The sequence below is a fragment of the Tribolium castaneum genome, chromosome 6 (assembly GCF_031307605.1).
Source record: "Tribolium castaneum strain GA2 chromosome 6, icTriCast1.1, whole genome shotgun sequence".
Classification (NCBI taxonomy): domain Eukaryota; kingdom Metazoa; phylum Arthropoda; class Insecta; order Coleoptera; family Tenebrionidae; genus Tribolium; species Tribolium castaneum.
In genome coordinates this window covers 924,739-938,512 of record NC_087399.1, presented here as the reverse complement: position 1 = coordinate 938,512, position 13,774 = coordinate 924,739, and the positions used below count along the sequence as shown (strand labels likewise).

At 35.9% G+C, this 13,774-nt stretch overlaps 2 protein-coding genes across 3 annotated transcripts in view; both read left to right on the top strand.

The window, feature by feature from the left end:
• Positions 1-4,294, top strand: part of LOC659874 (uncharacterized protein) — a 32,916-nt gene extending 28,622 nt beyond the window's left edge. For both annotated transcript variants that reach the window (XM_008199163.3, XM_001812235.4), the window contains 2 exons: positions 973-1,837; positions 3,107-4,294. In XM_008199163.3, coding sequence (XP_008197385.1) covers positions 973-1,837; positions 3,107-3,608 — 1,367 coding nt within the window. In that variant the 3' untranslated portion in view covers positions 3,609-4,294. The remainder of the gene's footprint in view (positions 1-972; positions 1,838-3,106) is intronic.
• A 1,536-nt stretch (positions 4,295-5,830) lies between these two features.
• On the top strand, positions 5,831-13,397 carry unk (unkempt). Its single transcript, XM_966205.5, has 8 exons — positions 5,831-6,237; positions 6,341-6,550; positions 6,635-6,921; positions 8,984-9,119; positions 9,170-9,372; positions 9,421-9,533; positions 9,581-9,845; positions 9,897-13,397. Exons 1-8 carry the CDS (start codon positions 6,179-6,181, stop codon positions 10,805-10,807), a joined length of 2,184 nt encoding a protein of 727 aa, XP_971298.2. The 5' UTR covers positions 5,831-6,178; the 3' UTR covers positions 10,808-13,397.
• The last annotated feature ends 377 nt before the right edge of the window (positions 13,398-13,774 follow it).

Genomic DNA, 13,774 nt, shown 5'->3' with positions numbered 1-13,774 from the left:
TTAACGTGTTTAAGACAGACATTTGCTATTTTTTTTTCAATTCATTTAAATATTCTTTAATTCAAAATAATGTTATCTTTTGGTTTACGTTTACGTTTTAAATTCTGTTACACTTTTACGTTTATGTTCTTTTTCTTATATTTCTCGATAATCACTTACGCTTACAATTAGGGCCTTTATGTACTCACCTTTTACTACTACTTTCTTATTTCTGCCGGTTTTTAACCGTATCTGTCTTTACGTTTACGTCTATTTTGTGTAATTTCTTATTTACGTTTTCATCATGTTATACTTGTTTCTACTTTTTTTTATTGAAAAATTGTCAGACCTGATCCGGGCTTGAACCCCCGACTTCCCGCGTCGAAAGTGGCGCTTTTACCACTGGACCACCAGGCCCTAGCTACTGACCGTCTTTTACAGATATTTTAACATAATTTTTTTACTTAAATCAAAATTATTACAAACTATAAATGCTTCAATTTGCCTAAAACGCATATATTTTGCACAAATCAGTTCAAAAATCGTCAAATTCGGTCGAAAAAAAACATTTTGTACACTTTTTTTCAATTTGATACTCAGTTTTTCACAAAATTTCATCAAAAATCGCCAAATTAAGGTGCAGAAGGCAGTGTTTTAGAATTTTCCAAACGTGTAAGTTGACTTTTCAGTTCGAAAATATCAAATTTGGAGAAATTCTAAATCAAAAAACCTCAATTTCGACATTGTTTTTACCCTTTTTGTGACTTTCTACACACTTTTAGATCAGAAAATGAAAATTATTGCCGAATTTCATCTTAAATCTCCCAAAAATCACCAAATTTATAAAAAAAAAAAAATAGCCAAACTATCGTCAAAAATATTTTTGGGTACAATTTTGCATCTCGTTTCGTCTCCTAGTACATAGTTCTCCGTGCGCTCATTACGAAACCGTTTTGCGTGTCGTAATATAAAGCTTGCAATTTTTTCCCCAAGGTGGCATTGCTCGCTACTGGCTGCGCCTCTTCTGGGACACGACCCTCTTCCACTTAATAATCAAAAAACGTGGCCGTATCCCAGCCAGTGACAGTTTCGTTGTGAAACGCATCGCAGGACCGGGCCTAGCCTCCGACTACTACTTCCAAATCAGTCCAGAGCAGGCCCTTGCCGCTTTCGAGGCCAAAATGGAATGGGACGAACTGTCCGCATACCAAACCGTCGTCGAAAACACAATCACACAACCACAGCGTGACTTTAGCCACTTTATCGAAGCGTGTTTCGGTGGCTTTTCGGCACAGTTGGCCAAAAACGGCCCTTATAAAAATCTCGAAAAGGAAGCCCAAGACCTGATGACGGTCCTGCACGAGAAACTCGAACGGAGACGACGTGACTTACAAACCGGTCTCAGTGTCACCGTTAAAAGTAAAATTAAATTGGAGACGTCCGAATTGAAAATTGCTATTCAACAAGGGGCGCTGATGCTTGAGAGGTTTTATCCAACGCATATTTTACCGAAATTGGGGTGCAGTGAGGACCAGTTTTGGGATAATCGGGCTTTGAGTCCCGGGGATTGGGCGGGATTGGCTGGTTTGTTGTATTCGGAACTTTTCAGTTTGGATATTTTAACGCCGTTGGATCATACGGATACGAGTTTTCGGCTGGATCCGCATCCGCAAGCTGATTTGTCTAGGTATACGGAGATGGTGCAGTGTGCACAGTTGGGGGCTCGGGGGCCCGATCTGTTGGGGAATGTTTACACGCCAAGGGGGAATATTCAAGTGCATTCCCCCTATTTGGAAGTGTCGGCGTTTAATCCCAGATCTAAGCTCGCCACGACGGTGAAAAAGTGCGAGAAGAAGACGTAAGTTTAATCAAGACAAGAGGTACAGCAGAACCTCTATCCGTGTTTTTTTTTTAATTTTTCTTTAGTCATGATTAAATGAATCGAATAATTTTCTCATAATATGCAAAAAAACCGACAAATGTAGTAGTTTTAACAATCTCAGAAATTAGAAAAACCTATGAAGTGAAATGTTTTTCTTCTAATGTGGATTTTTTGCTTATTTTTAGTCTTTTGTTGTGGTTATTAAAGGAAAGATTATTGTAAGGTCATGTAAAATACGCGTACTTGCAAAATTTATTGTTAATTATTTATAAATTATTAATTAAAACAGATATTGTCGTATTGTCACAGAGATTACGTATGTATGCAAAATTTCAGTTCGTTCGGATAACAGGAACCCTCTCAAAATCAGACAACAAAGTTAGCTTTTTAAAAACAATTTTGTAAATTTCCGTAAGGAATTCTCTTGCAAAGGTGCAACTTTTCAATTTTAATTTTTTTCCACACTAAAATAAATATCAAAAATTTGAAATTTTTGAGTTTTCTGTCAAATTTGTGGTTTTGGAGTTAGGTGAAGTTATGCCGTTAAATAAATGAAGTAACTGTCTCAAATCTCTTTGATGGTTTATTTATCACGGTAAATGTATATTTTTATATTATATTATATTTATATATTTATTTTATATATATATATATATATATATATATATATATATATATATATATATATATATATATATAATATATATATTTATATTATATTATATTTTTATAGTATATTTTTAAATATCATACGGTGCGTTCAAAAAATCTTTAGATCAGCTCTTGCTGTGGAATTTAGATTGACTGTCTTTGATAGATTGTCCATTTATTCTGTTGAAGTGTCAAACGCGATCACAGCAAGAGTTGATCTAAAGACTTTTAGAATGCACTGTATAACATAAATAATTTACGAAGTAAAAAATTTGTTGAAAAATTAAAACTTTTCTATAAAATTCGTTTCTATAAAAACTAACAACAAAAAATTGGGAATCTGCTTTAACAGAAAAAAAAACGACAACAATGAAGCATCAAATAAATTATGTCATAGATAAAGATTGCATATAAATTAGATAAGCAATAAAAACACACTTAACCAAAAAAAAATTTCAATTGTATTTTTTTCGTATTCGATTCAAAGTTAAACTAATAATCATTTCATTTATCGGGCTTGGTTTTCCCCATGATAATGAGATTCTGCTGTGACGTTTTTTATTATTTGTACAAAAAATTAATTGGGGGTTTCAGGGAGTCGTTGACGATGTTGGGTTCGATCAAGAGTGGCACAGTTTGGACGCCTTGGAAGAAGCACTCACGGCCGTTTTCGCCCGATAAAATGGTCATTCCTTTGCCCGTTCCGCACCCCGCACACATTGCCGTTACGATTTTTAACCGCGATTCAGACGATCCCATTCCCTTGGAATCCGACATTTGTCAGAGTATTTTACGCGGTATTGAAGAGAGTCACATTTCGCTTGAGGAGTCATCCGGTGGTATAAATAGGTATAAAGGCGGGGGCGACTCGTTTGAGACAAGCTCGAGTTCGGAAACGCTCGACAGCCCCCATAACGGTCTCCAATCGAACCGCAATTCCAGCGACGGTGTCTACCAGTGGACGTTAAACAACTGGGGTCAGCGCAAACGTAATAATTCAGGTAGTGTTAAGGTCGACTTGGCCAGTCCCGAGGACGTTACTTTAGACAGTGACAGTACTCGGGTGGTTTTCAGTACGTACGGTACGACCGTTTGAGTCATTTCCTTGTGATTTTCCAATTTGATTGGTTAATTTTTAAGTTTCCGTGTGATATTTTAGTTACGATAACAAGCATCACTGTGGCATTTTTCATATCAATAATAATCGAGTGTAGTACAAGGGCGTAAAAGTATAATGGTTTCGTTGAGAATTATGAATAAATGCAGGAATTTAAATCTAGGATAAGGGCAAATATTTAGCTAGTAATGCACGTAGTTATTAAATTTTTTATTTGAGAAATTGTCCATTGCACTAGAATTTGTATAGTCGGATCGATTTAGAGGCAAATTAGGGGTTCGAAACAACAGCATAGCAATAATTTGCTGATAATTAAATGTTTTCGTTGAGTTACTACATACTTGTCCATATTTCACAAATGGTAGCTTATGACGTTCAAACGAATTTTCCACTTAGCATTAGAGCGGACCGTTTTAACTACTCGACATTGTTTTTTATTACTATTGTTTGACCTTTTATTTATCGTGTACCTGTCAATTACACAAATACTCTCTGTACTCGATATTATTTTCGTGACGTTTTTCTATGTGTATAAATTTGTATTTTTTTCCATGTCTAATTGTACAATTTTTATTGCTTGTTGCTTGTGTTAATTGTATTATATTTATAAAGCTGACATTTTGCTACGTTTTGTGTTTACTCAGAAATATAAAGCTTTAAGACTGGACTGGCCCCATTTTTTTATCCCTTTCAACCCAACCACAAAACCAAGAAAAAAAATAAAAAGAGGTTTCCAACGATAAGCTTCTCAAACCGTTCCAGAGTTATTGTACGATAAATGTTCAGGAAATCGGCCAAAATTTCGGCAAAAATCGGAAAAATCTGATGTTTTTTTGCACTTTTAACAACTCGAGAGAGTTCTAAAGAGAGAAAAGTCCATAAAACCTCCCTACAGTCAGTTTGCAAAAAAAAATGATTTTTTTTGAAAGCACACTTGACCATGCATTTTTTTACATAAAAGTCTTTAGAAATAAATTAATGTTTCTTTACAAAAACTGTTCAAATGTTTAGAATTTCCAAAGAAAAAGAAGTTATGATGTGCAATTACCTGAGGTTAAGTGTGATTGCCGCTTCAAAAGTTCGCCACTTTAAACGACCAAAAAAACTAACACTAACCGAAAATCATTCACAAAACGATTAACAACACTTCAGCATTAAAGCAAAATAGTTCGAATTCGAAGACAACCACGAAAAATTAGGACGCGCACGACCCCGCCAAACGTGCCAGAACTACCAACGTAAAAACCACGCAACATCCCTACATTTCAGGGCACCCTTGACCATGCATTTTTTTTTAATAAAAGTTTTTACGAGTAAATGAATGGTACGCACTTAAAAGAAATACCACATAACTATCAATTTTCCTTTACAAAAACTGTTTAACTGTTTACACTTTCCAAAGAAAAAGAAATTATCATGTGCAATTACCTGAGGTTAAGTGTGATTGTCACCACTTCAAACGACCATAAAACTAACACTAACCGAAAATCATTCACAAAACGATTAACAACACTTCGAAAACGGCATTAAAGCAAAATAGTTCGAATTCGAACACAACCACGAAAAATTAGGACGCGCACGACGGCGCCAAACGTGCCAGAACTACCAACGTAAAAAACCACGCAACATGCCTAAATTTCAGTGCACCCTTGACATGCATTTTTTTTAATAAAAGTCTTTACGAGTAAATTAATGGTACGCACTTACAAGTAATACCACATAACTGTCAACTTTCCTTTACAAAAACTGTTCAAGTGTTTAATCTTTTCTAAGAAAAAGAAATTATGCTGTGCAATTACCTAAGGTTAAGTGTGATTGTCGCCAGTTCAAACGACCATAAAACTAACACTCACCGGAAAATCATTCACAAAACGATTAACAACACTGCGATAACGGCATTAAAGCAAAATAATTCGAATTTGAACACAACCACGAAAAATTAGGACGCGCATGACGCCAACGAAGGTGCCAAAACTACCAACGTAAAAAACACGCAACAAACATCCCCAAATTTTAATGTTTTTGGGGCATTTAAACAAATAAATAATTGCTTATAATTGCAAGTTTTAATGAAAAAAGCACGGCAAAGGTACAGATTAGAGTATTGACACAGTTTAAGCCACAATTAAGAGTAGAGGAAATTAATTAATTAAATGCACAATTTAATGACCAAAAATAAACTCAATGCTTGTTGAGATAGGCCTTTATCCCCAGTTATTAACCTTCACAACTCAACCGTGACCGGCAATAGTGAAGCAATAAATAAAATTCGTCAATTACGCACCAAAAGCACGTCTTGTCCCAGTTTCGCGGGGGCGTGCCCCTCCCACCTGCCACATGCACCTCACCCCAAAGAAACCCATCAAACCCCCATAAAGCACCCAACAGGCATGGTTCCTCCCAAAATCAGGTGCTTTCCAAATTGACCAAAACACAAATGTCCTTGAAGATGGTAAAATTGGTGGGCACGTGACCGCAAGCGGGCGCCGCCATTGGCCCGTTATGAGCGTGCCCTGCGCGAAACCACCGCGCATCTTAGTGATTACAAAATGCCGTCAGAGTCTAAACCTTTGTTGACAGCTCAGACGGAAAAGCCAAATCATTACTCGTAAGTGTATTTATAGTGGCGTGTGTGCCGTCGCGACGCCTCCGCCGACGCCCCACGCCCCCTTTTCCCGCATTTCCGCCGCCCAACCGCCGCCTTTTTCCAGGTATTTGAAGGAGTTCCGAGTCGAGCAATGCCCGCTCTTCTTGCAACACAAATGCACGCAGCATCGTCCATTCACCTGTTTTCACTGGCATTTCATGAACCAGCGGCGTAGACGGCCCGTGCGGCGCCGGGACGGCACCTTCAACTACTCCGCTGACAACTACTGCACTAAATACGACGAAACAACGGGCATTTGCCCCGATGGCGACGAGTGAGTACACCTTTTTTGGTTAGCTGTCACACGTTGTGGGTGTGACAGGAGCGCGCTTGATCAAAACAACAACAAACGTTCCAGGTGCCCCTTTCTGCACCGGACGGCCGGGGACACCGAACGCCGCTACCATTTGCGCTACTACAAGACGTGCATGTGCGTGCACGACACCGACTCCCGGGGCTATTGCGTAAAAAATGGGCTGCATTGCGCGTTCGCGCACGGGAGCCACGACCACAGGCCCCCAGTTTACGATATTAAGGAGATCCAGGCGCTGGAGGCGGCCGAGGCCGAGGGCAGCGGCTCGGCCAATGGCCCCAATGCGCTGGACAAGGAGCGGAACTTGATGAATGAGGATCCCAAGTGGCAAGGTAATTGACTAGGACAACAAGTTTGTTTGTGGGGTTCGGGATTATGGCGAGAGCGGTTGCCAAATGTGCGATTGCATCATTTTGTTGTGTTGGCGCAAGGAATTGTGTTTACGGGAATTGGGGCAATTTAGTGAAGGTAATAACTAGAGATAAAAATTATCTCGAGAGATATTTATACGTGAACTTTATTATGTTGTTTGCCGATTGAAAGGTCAGATTGCTTTCAATTGTATTCAAAGCGGTGCGAGATTGTGGATTAAAAATGCATTTTTTATTGTTATTATGCACAGAAAGTTGCGTGACTCATTTTGGCGCCAAACGATGAATTATTTATTCCGTTTCCATAGTTTATTGCTTTTTTTTAACTAAATTAATTTAAGAATTCTAATATTTTTTGACTTGTAAATAAAATAAAAGTTTATTGGTTTTTCGAATATTTAAATTTAAAAAAATTCAAACTAGTTCCAGACATTTAAAAAAATTCAAACGATTTTTTTGCCGATAAAAATGCATTTTTTTTATTTATGAACAGAAAGTAGTGCTTGAGTAACTAATTTTGGGAGAAAAAAATATTTTTTATTTCATTATACAGGGTGAGTCTGCTGAAAGGTATGTTTTTTACGACTTTGTTTCAAAACTAGAAAAAATAGCCCTAGCAAGCGCATTTTCATTGTTTGGGGTCAAATAGGTCGCAGATTAACATCTTTTGTGTTAAATTGAATTCTAGTAACAAATTTAGTGCCAAAACCAATTGTGAAAAGTGACAGATGTTTCTATTGTTTTGAAATAGACATTATAATAAAACGAATAATCACATTAAAAACAACGTTTGGCTTCAGATACTTTATATTTTTCTCAATACGGGTGATTTTTTTCAGAATTTTTCTACAATTCCTAATAACAAATAAATATTAATTAAAAAAATAACATAAAAAATATTGAAAAAAGTGACCTTTGTTTGCAGATTTTTTGCACAAAACTACAATTAAGCATAGAATGTTCTAAAAATGACATAAGAAATATTAAGATTCGGTAGTGACTTTATTAATTAATTAATTTTAAGGAATTGTAGAAATATTCTTAAAAAAATCACATGTTTAGAGAAATATAACATGGGTATTTTGTATTTTATTTTATTTATTGTTTATGATATTAATATTTAGATTATCGAAACCTTTCATTAAATGCTAGAATTATTATCTCCTAAAAATGTGTACAACTAATTCCAATTCCAAAAAAATTCTTTCAAAACTCCAATAAATCCAACTTAATTCCCGTTAAATTTCCTTAATTCCAAAATATGGTAGTCGTTTCCAAAAATAATCTCGGATAATTTCGAAAATAATTCTAGCAATTCCAGAAAGATTGCAGTAATTCCATAGATTCCAATTATTTTAATAATTCTGATTGAATTTCTAAAATTTCGATTCCACAATTTTTTATGGAAATTAAAGTAATTCCTATAATTTGTGGATTAATTCAAATAATTACAAATTATTTTCTGTAACTTAAGAAAAATTTAGGTAATCCTATGAATTCCAAGCCTTGAAATTAAATAAATTGACAGCACTGAAGAGAATCCTATATTTCGGAATTCTTAATCTGCAATATAATGTGTTGGTTTTTTTTATTTAATTCTTGTTATAAGGCACAAGAAAATTAAATCGCACCTCAATAATTATGTAATAATATCAATAAACAGGTAATTGCCTTTAACAAAAAATATCTCCTGTCTTAATTACCGGTTTGTCGGATGGATTTTTACAAAAACTCAACGTGTAACTGATAATAAAGAAGAAAAACAAAGGGAATGGTTAACAATAATCGTGAAAAGATTTTATTTAGTTTGTTTCCAAAACCTATCCAATATAAAATCGCCTCTCTGCTATTAATAAACGTTGTAATAGTGGTCGCTGTTGTGTTTATGTGTTTGAAAAAATGTTATCTACTATTATTTCGAATGCGGTTACAATGTCAAGGTTAACGTTAATTAATTGAGCTCTAATCTTACACTACAATTCCAATAAAAATCGTTTGTACAAGTCGGTTTTTTTTCTTCTAGATACAAATTACGTACTATCAAATTACAAAACGGAACCTTGTAAAAGGCCCCCACGTTTATGTAGACAAGGATACGCCTGTCCCCAATATCACAATAGCAAAGACAAGCGAAGAAGTCCTCGGAAATTTAAATATCGGTAAGTGGCAAACAATTCACCAAAGAAAAAAAAATTAAACGCATCCTCAGATCAACACCATGCCCTAATGTAAAACATGGAGAGGAATGGGGCGAGCCTGGAAATTGTGACTCTGGCGATTTATGTTCCTACTGTCACACACGAACCGAACAACAGTTTCATCCAGAAATTTACAAAAGCACCAAATGTAATGATGTACAACAGTCGGGGTATTGCCCACGGGGGGTGTTTTGCGCATTTGCTCACGTTGAACGTAAGTGGGGATTTTATTTTTTTAAATTTTGGTAATGTTGCATTGTAGAGGAAATGGGGGTTTCGAGGGACACGGGGGAAAGTGGTACAAATTTTGCCGAGATATTATCAAATGCTCTTCCGCCTAGTTTAGATAAGAAAGAAAAAAGCAGCGATAGCTCCGTAAGTCGTCTCGTTTGATTTTTTGCAAAACTAATTTGTTTTTGTAGAATGGTAGCAGCGAAGTTAGCGAGTCAGCATCGACGTCATCATTAGGTTCAAATAGTTCGCATAGTAAAGCTCCCGGTTCACAATTAGCCCACAAGTCGCTACCTTTTAACCGGTCTCTGCCACTTGGCGTAGAATTAAACAACAAATTACTAGCAATTGAGAAAGATCCAAGTTTGGACGTTTTAGAACGTGAAAAAATGAAGCAATCGCTACGGTTTCCCTTCGGTGGCGGTTTCTTCGGCTCGACTAACGACACAGTAGTCGGTAAGTCAGAACACTGTAAAATTCCCTCGAACGCTATTGGTCGAATTCAAGGTAACGCATTGGACGAGCTAACTCTCGACGATTCGCTGAATCTATCAGGCCTTGAGCGTGATTTAGAATCCGAATCGCCAACAGTCACAAATTCAATATCGGTCGGTTTAGCATCGTCTGGCCTTTTGGGCAGTTCCGCCCCTGTAAACATTCCAGGATCGGCTCGTTCCGGCTTGGGCGGCTTCAGCCCAACCAGCAATAGCCCCTTACAAATCCACGGTGGTTTTTTATCAACTCGTTTCTCCCAATCCGACATGGACTTTTTAAATCATTCGCAAATTCAGCTCAGTAGTAGTGCATCAAAAATCAACTCCTATCAGAACTTCTTCGACTTTCCGCAAAGTATTTCGCCAACGTCACGCAACCACAACAACTTCAGTATGTCGCCGAGTGTCAACAGCAACATGGAGGTGGCTTTGTTACGCGAGGAATTACATTCGGCTAAAATGCAGCTAAGCAGCTGGGAGGAACGCCTACAACAGGCCCGGACTGCGTGCGATTTGTGGAAGCAAGCGTCCGAAGAAGCGAATCGTAAGAGTCACCTGACCGAGACGAAATTGAACGAAACTGTAACGCAACTCAACGAGACTGTGGCACAGTTGAGTAGTTTGAAGCAGGAGTTTGAGAAATTGCAAGGGGGGCCTCATATCCGAAGCATAACGAACGTGGCCGAGTTGAGTAAGTTGTCGTTAAGTGTGTTGAAAAATCTGCACGCGCAATTGAAACAAGACTTGGAGGAGATTGAGAAGGTTTTATATCGCGAGACTGCCTCGAAATGTATGGTTTGTGAGGAGCGCAATCGGACTGTAACGTTAAATTGCAATCATTTCGTTCTGTGTAGTAGTTGTGCCCTAACGCAGAGTGAATGTCCCTACTGTCAGACACCGTTCAATTTGAGTAATAACATGTGAAAGAGAGATGATTAGGTATTTAACAAATTTCTAATGTCATGGACAACTTACATCATGGCGGGGCGCTAACTACGGAGATCGAAAGGTTAGGATGCGAAGCGACGAAGAAATAAAACGGTACCGAGTGAGCTAGTTGCGTTATTGTCGCCAGAGGGCGTCTAAGTGAGTTTGGATAACGCTTAACACAGCAAAGAAAAAAATACAGACAGATAAAGCATTAAGTATTCAATAGTAAGAAGTTTTATCGGAAAATATAAAAAGCAGGCCTAAAAATGACATTAACTAGGTCGAAAATCTTGGGATTTTTGTCTTTTTCCAGTGTTTTAATAAGTTTTTAAGCGGTAAAGTTAGTTTTTGTTAAGATTTCACTTAAACACGGCTCAAAATTAGCTCATAAACGACTTTGTTTATATAATTTTTAAACGATTTTTTAAGTTTTGGGCTACAATATGTGTTTTTTCGTAAAGTCAGAGCCAAATCGTTAAACGATTAGCTCAAAAATGAATTATTATTATTACTGTTTAGACAAATTAAGCATATATTTAAGCAATGTTTGCTAAAAAGTAACAGAAAAATTCGAAATTTTAGTAATTTTTGTCTTATCCCAGCATTTGTGACAAATTTTTCAACAGAAATTTTATCAATTTGTCAATGGGAATATTAAAAAAAAAACTTCCGAAAAAACAAAATTAATTATTTTTGACCAAAGCTTTGCTTTGCCAAAATCTTGCGAAAACCGGCGTTTATGAAGTCATAAAGTTAGTTCTTGTCAAGATTTCCTTAAAACACAATTAAATATTCATAAAATTACGTGGAAAACGACTTTATTTTAAGCGTTTTTCGAATTGTTATACAATTAGGTTGAAAGTAATTTTTTACTTTATTTTTTTTTAACAAATAAAGCATGTTTAAAGGCGAAATTTTGTTAAAAATCAACAAAAAAAAAATCAAAAATTGCGTTACTTGTGCCTTATCCGAGCATTTTTGGCACAAATTTTAATCACAAGGGTCAAATTTAGTCAAAAATAAACCGAAAAATTATTGAATTAGCCAATAAAAAAATGTTGGCTATTTATATTTTTAAGTAAGCTTGAAGATACAAAAAAAAGTGTAAGGAGCATATTTCTATCTTCAAATTAACTTTAAGATAGGAGTATGGTCTAGCGGACTTTTTTGTAGGAAATTTAATTCCCTACAACTTTCTTCCCAACATTTTTCTTGTATCTTTAACCGTATTCGTTGCGTTTTGAAAAATATGGGGCAAAGTGCAAATTGGTAAAAAAATTTTAATACAGTTTACGATAAAATGTTTATGAGAATTTAATTCTCTATCTGTCTGTATTTTTTGTTTACTTTGCGCTTTCTGGCGACGGGGACGTTTTATTTGTCCGTCGTTTCGCATCCTAGCCTTTTGATATCCGCAGTTAGTGGAGCGCAGCGCCATTTGGTGTAAGTTGGCCTTGCCAATGTAAGATGATTATGATTTGTTTTATTAGGCGCGAATTTGCAAAATCGTCGAATCTGATTCGTGATTTTGCACAATCGCTAACTATTCAATTGAATTGTCCGTGTTTAAACTGGTCTGAATACTGCTGTGGAAACAATAAATTGTAACATATTGAAATTTTGGCATGGTTTCGTTCATCGTGCATTTATTAATTGGGCTGTGCGCACTGCATTTCTCTCAGATTTCTTTGACGGTTTCAATACGGACTCTTGTTACGTTTTAGTTAGGTAGGACTTTCAAATTGAATTTTATTACGTTTTTAAAAAGCTGCACTGTTTAGAACATATCAAGATTTATTTATTTAAAAGGAAAAGATTGTATTTTTATATATGCGGAAATATTGTGATTATTTATGCGTTTCTTTGTAATAGGCTCGTGCAGCGAAACAATTCTTTCTTTGATTTTTCTTTTTATAAATGACTGATGCAATCGTATTTATTTGTAACGTAGATTCCCCTTTACAACTCACAGGTATGACCAATGTATTTTTCGCAACTAAAGCCGTTTGTAATAATAACCATAAGAAACGTTTTATTTTTCCCAGTGTTGTTGGTACGTGCCACTAAAACCTGACCTGTATAAATTTTGCAATTATTGCAAACAGCTTTAATGACTTATTTACATAAAATGTTTGTCATGGAATTCTATTTACAAAAGAACATATACTTATACTTAGGTAGGTAGTTTTAATAAATAAATTATAAAATACAAAGTAGTGGGCCTATAGTTATTACAACTACACACGTAGCAGTTAGATATTCGTAGGCCAAAAAAACTGATTTTGTACACACAAGAGAACTAATTTTTTATCGAGCGACTCAGTATGCAATAAGCGACCAAAGCGAGTTTTTTTGGCTTACCTCTCCAGTTAGAGTAAAACATGAGAAAACATTGTCTTAACGATATCTATTTGTCCATTGCATAAAGCACGGCTTTGTTGATCAATGCCGCCCATTCATCAAGCAAGCCGTGGCGTAAAATTTAGGCATTCGTTGTATTTTTACTAGTTGTTTAAATTTCATTTATAATTCACTGTAATGATTGTGTATTTTTAAAAAATATTAAATTAGAATTTCAAATTTATTTTTTCTATTTTATTTTCGAAATGTTAAGTTTTGTTGATTGAAATTCTATTTGTTGACGCAACCAGTACAAACTATTGAATAAAACACAATCTTCCTACGGAGCGCGCGTTTAGAATGTTTCTAAATGATTATTGTATTTGGTTCTAGACCGGATTTTTAAACGGGCACGGTTATGTTTGCTGTCACAACGAAGTCTTTCGCGAAAATGTGTTTAAAGATCTGTATAGAACCATATTTTTCTAATGAGTACAAAATACGGATGGATTTTCTGAAATAAAGTAGCTATTTTGGCAATATGTGTGTGTGGTGTAGTGTATAAAAACATATTTTTGAAATACACGGTTAGTGTCAAGTACTGTAAGGATCATGTCGTTG

What these genes read in the sequence shown, in the direction of transcription:
- unk (XM_966205.5), top strand. Translation starts at nt 6,179, where the DNA reads ATGCCGTCAGAGTCTAAACCTTTGTTGACAGCTCAGACGGAAAAGCCA. An exon ending in CCTCGGAAATTTAAATATCG is followed by an intron (nt 9,120 to 9,169) that starts GTAAGTGGCAAA and finishes ACGCATCCTCAG; the next exon opens with ATCAACACCATGCCCTAATG. An exon ending in GACTAACGACACAGTAGTCG is followed by an intron (nt 9,846 to 9,896) that starts GTAAGTCAGAAC and finishes GTCGAATTCAAG; the next exon opens with GTAACGCATTGGACGAGCTA.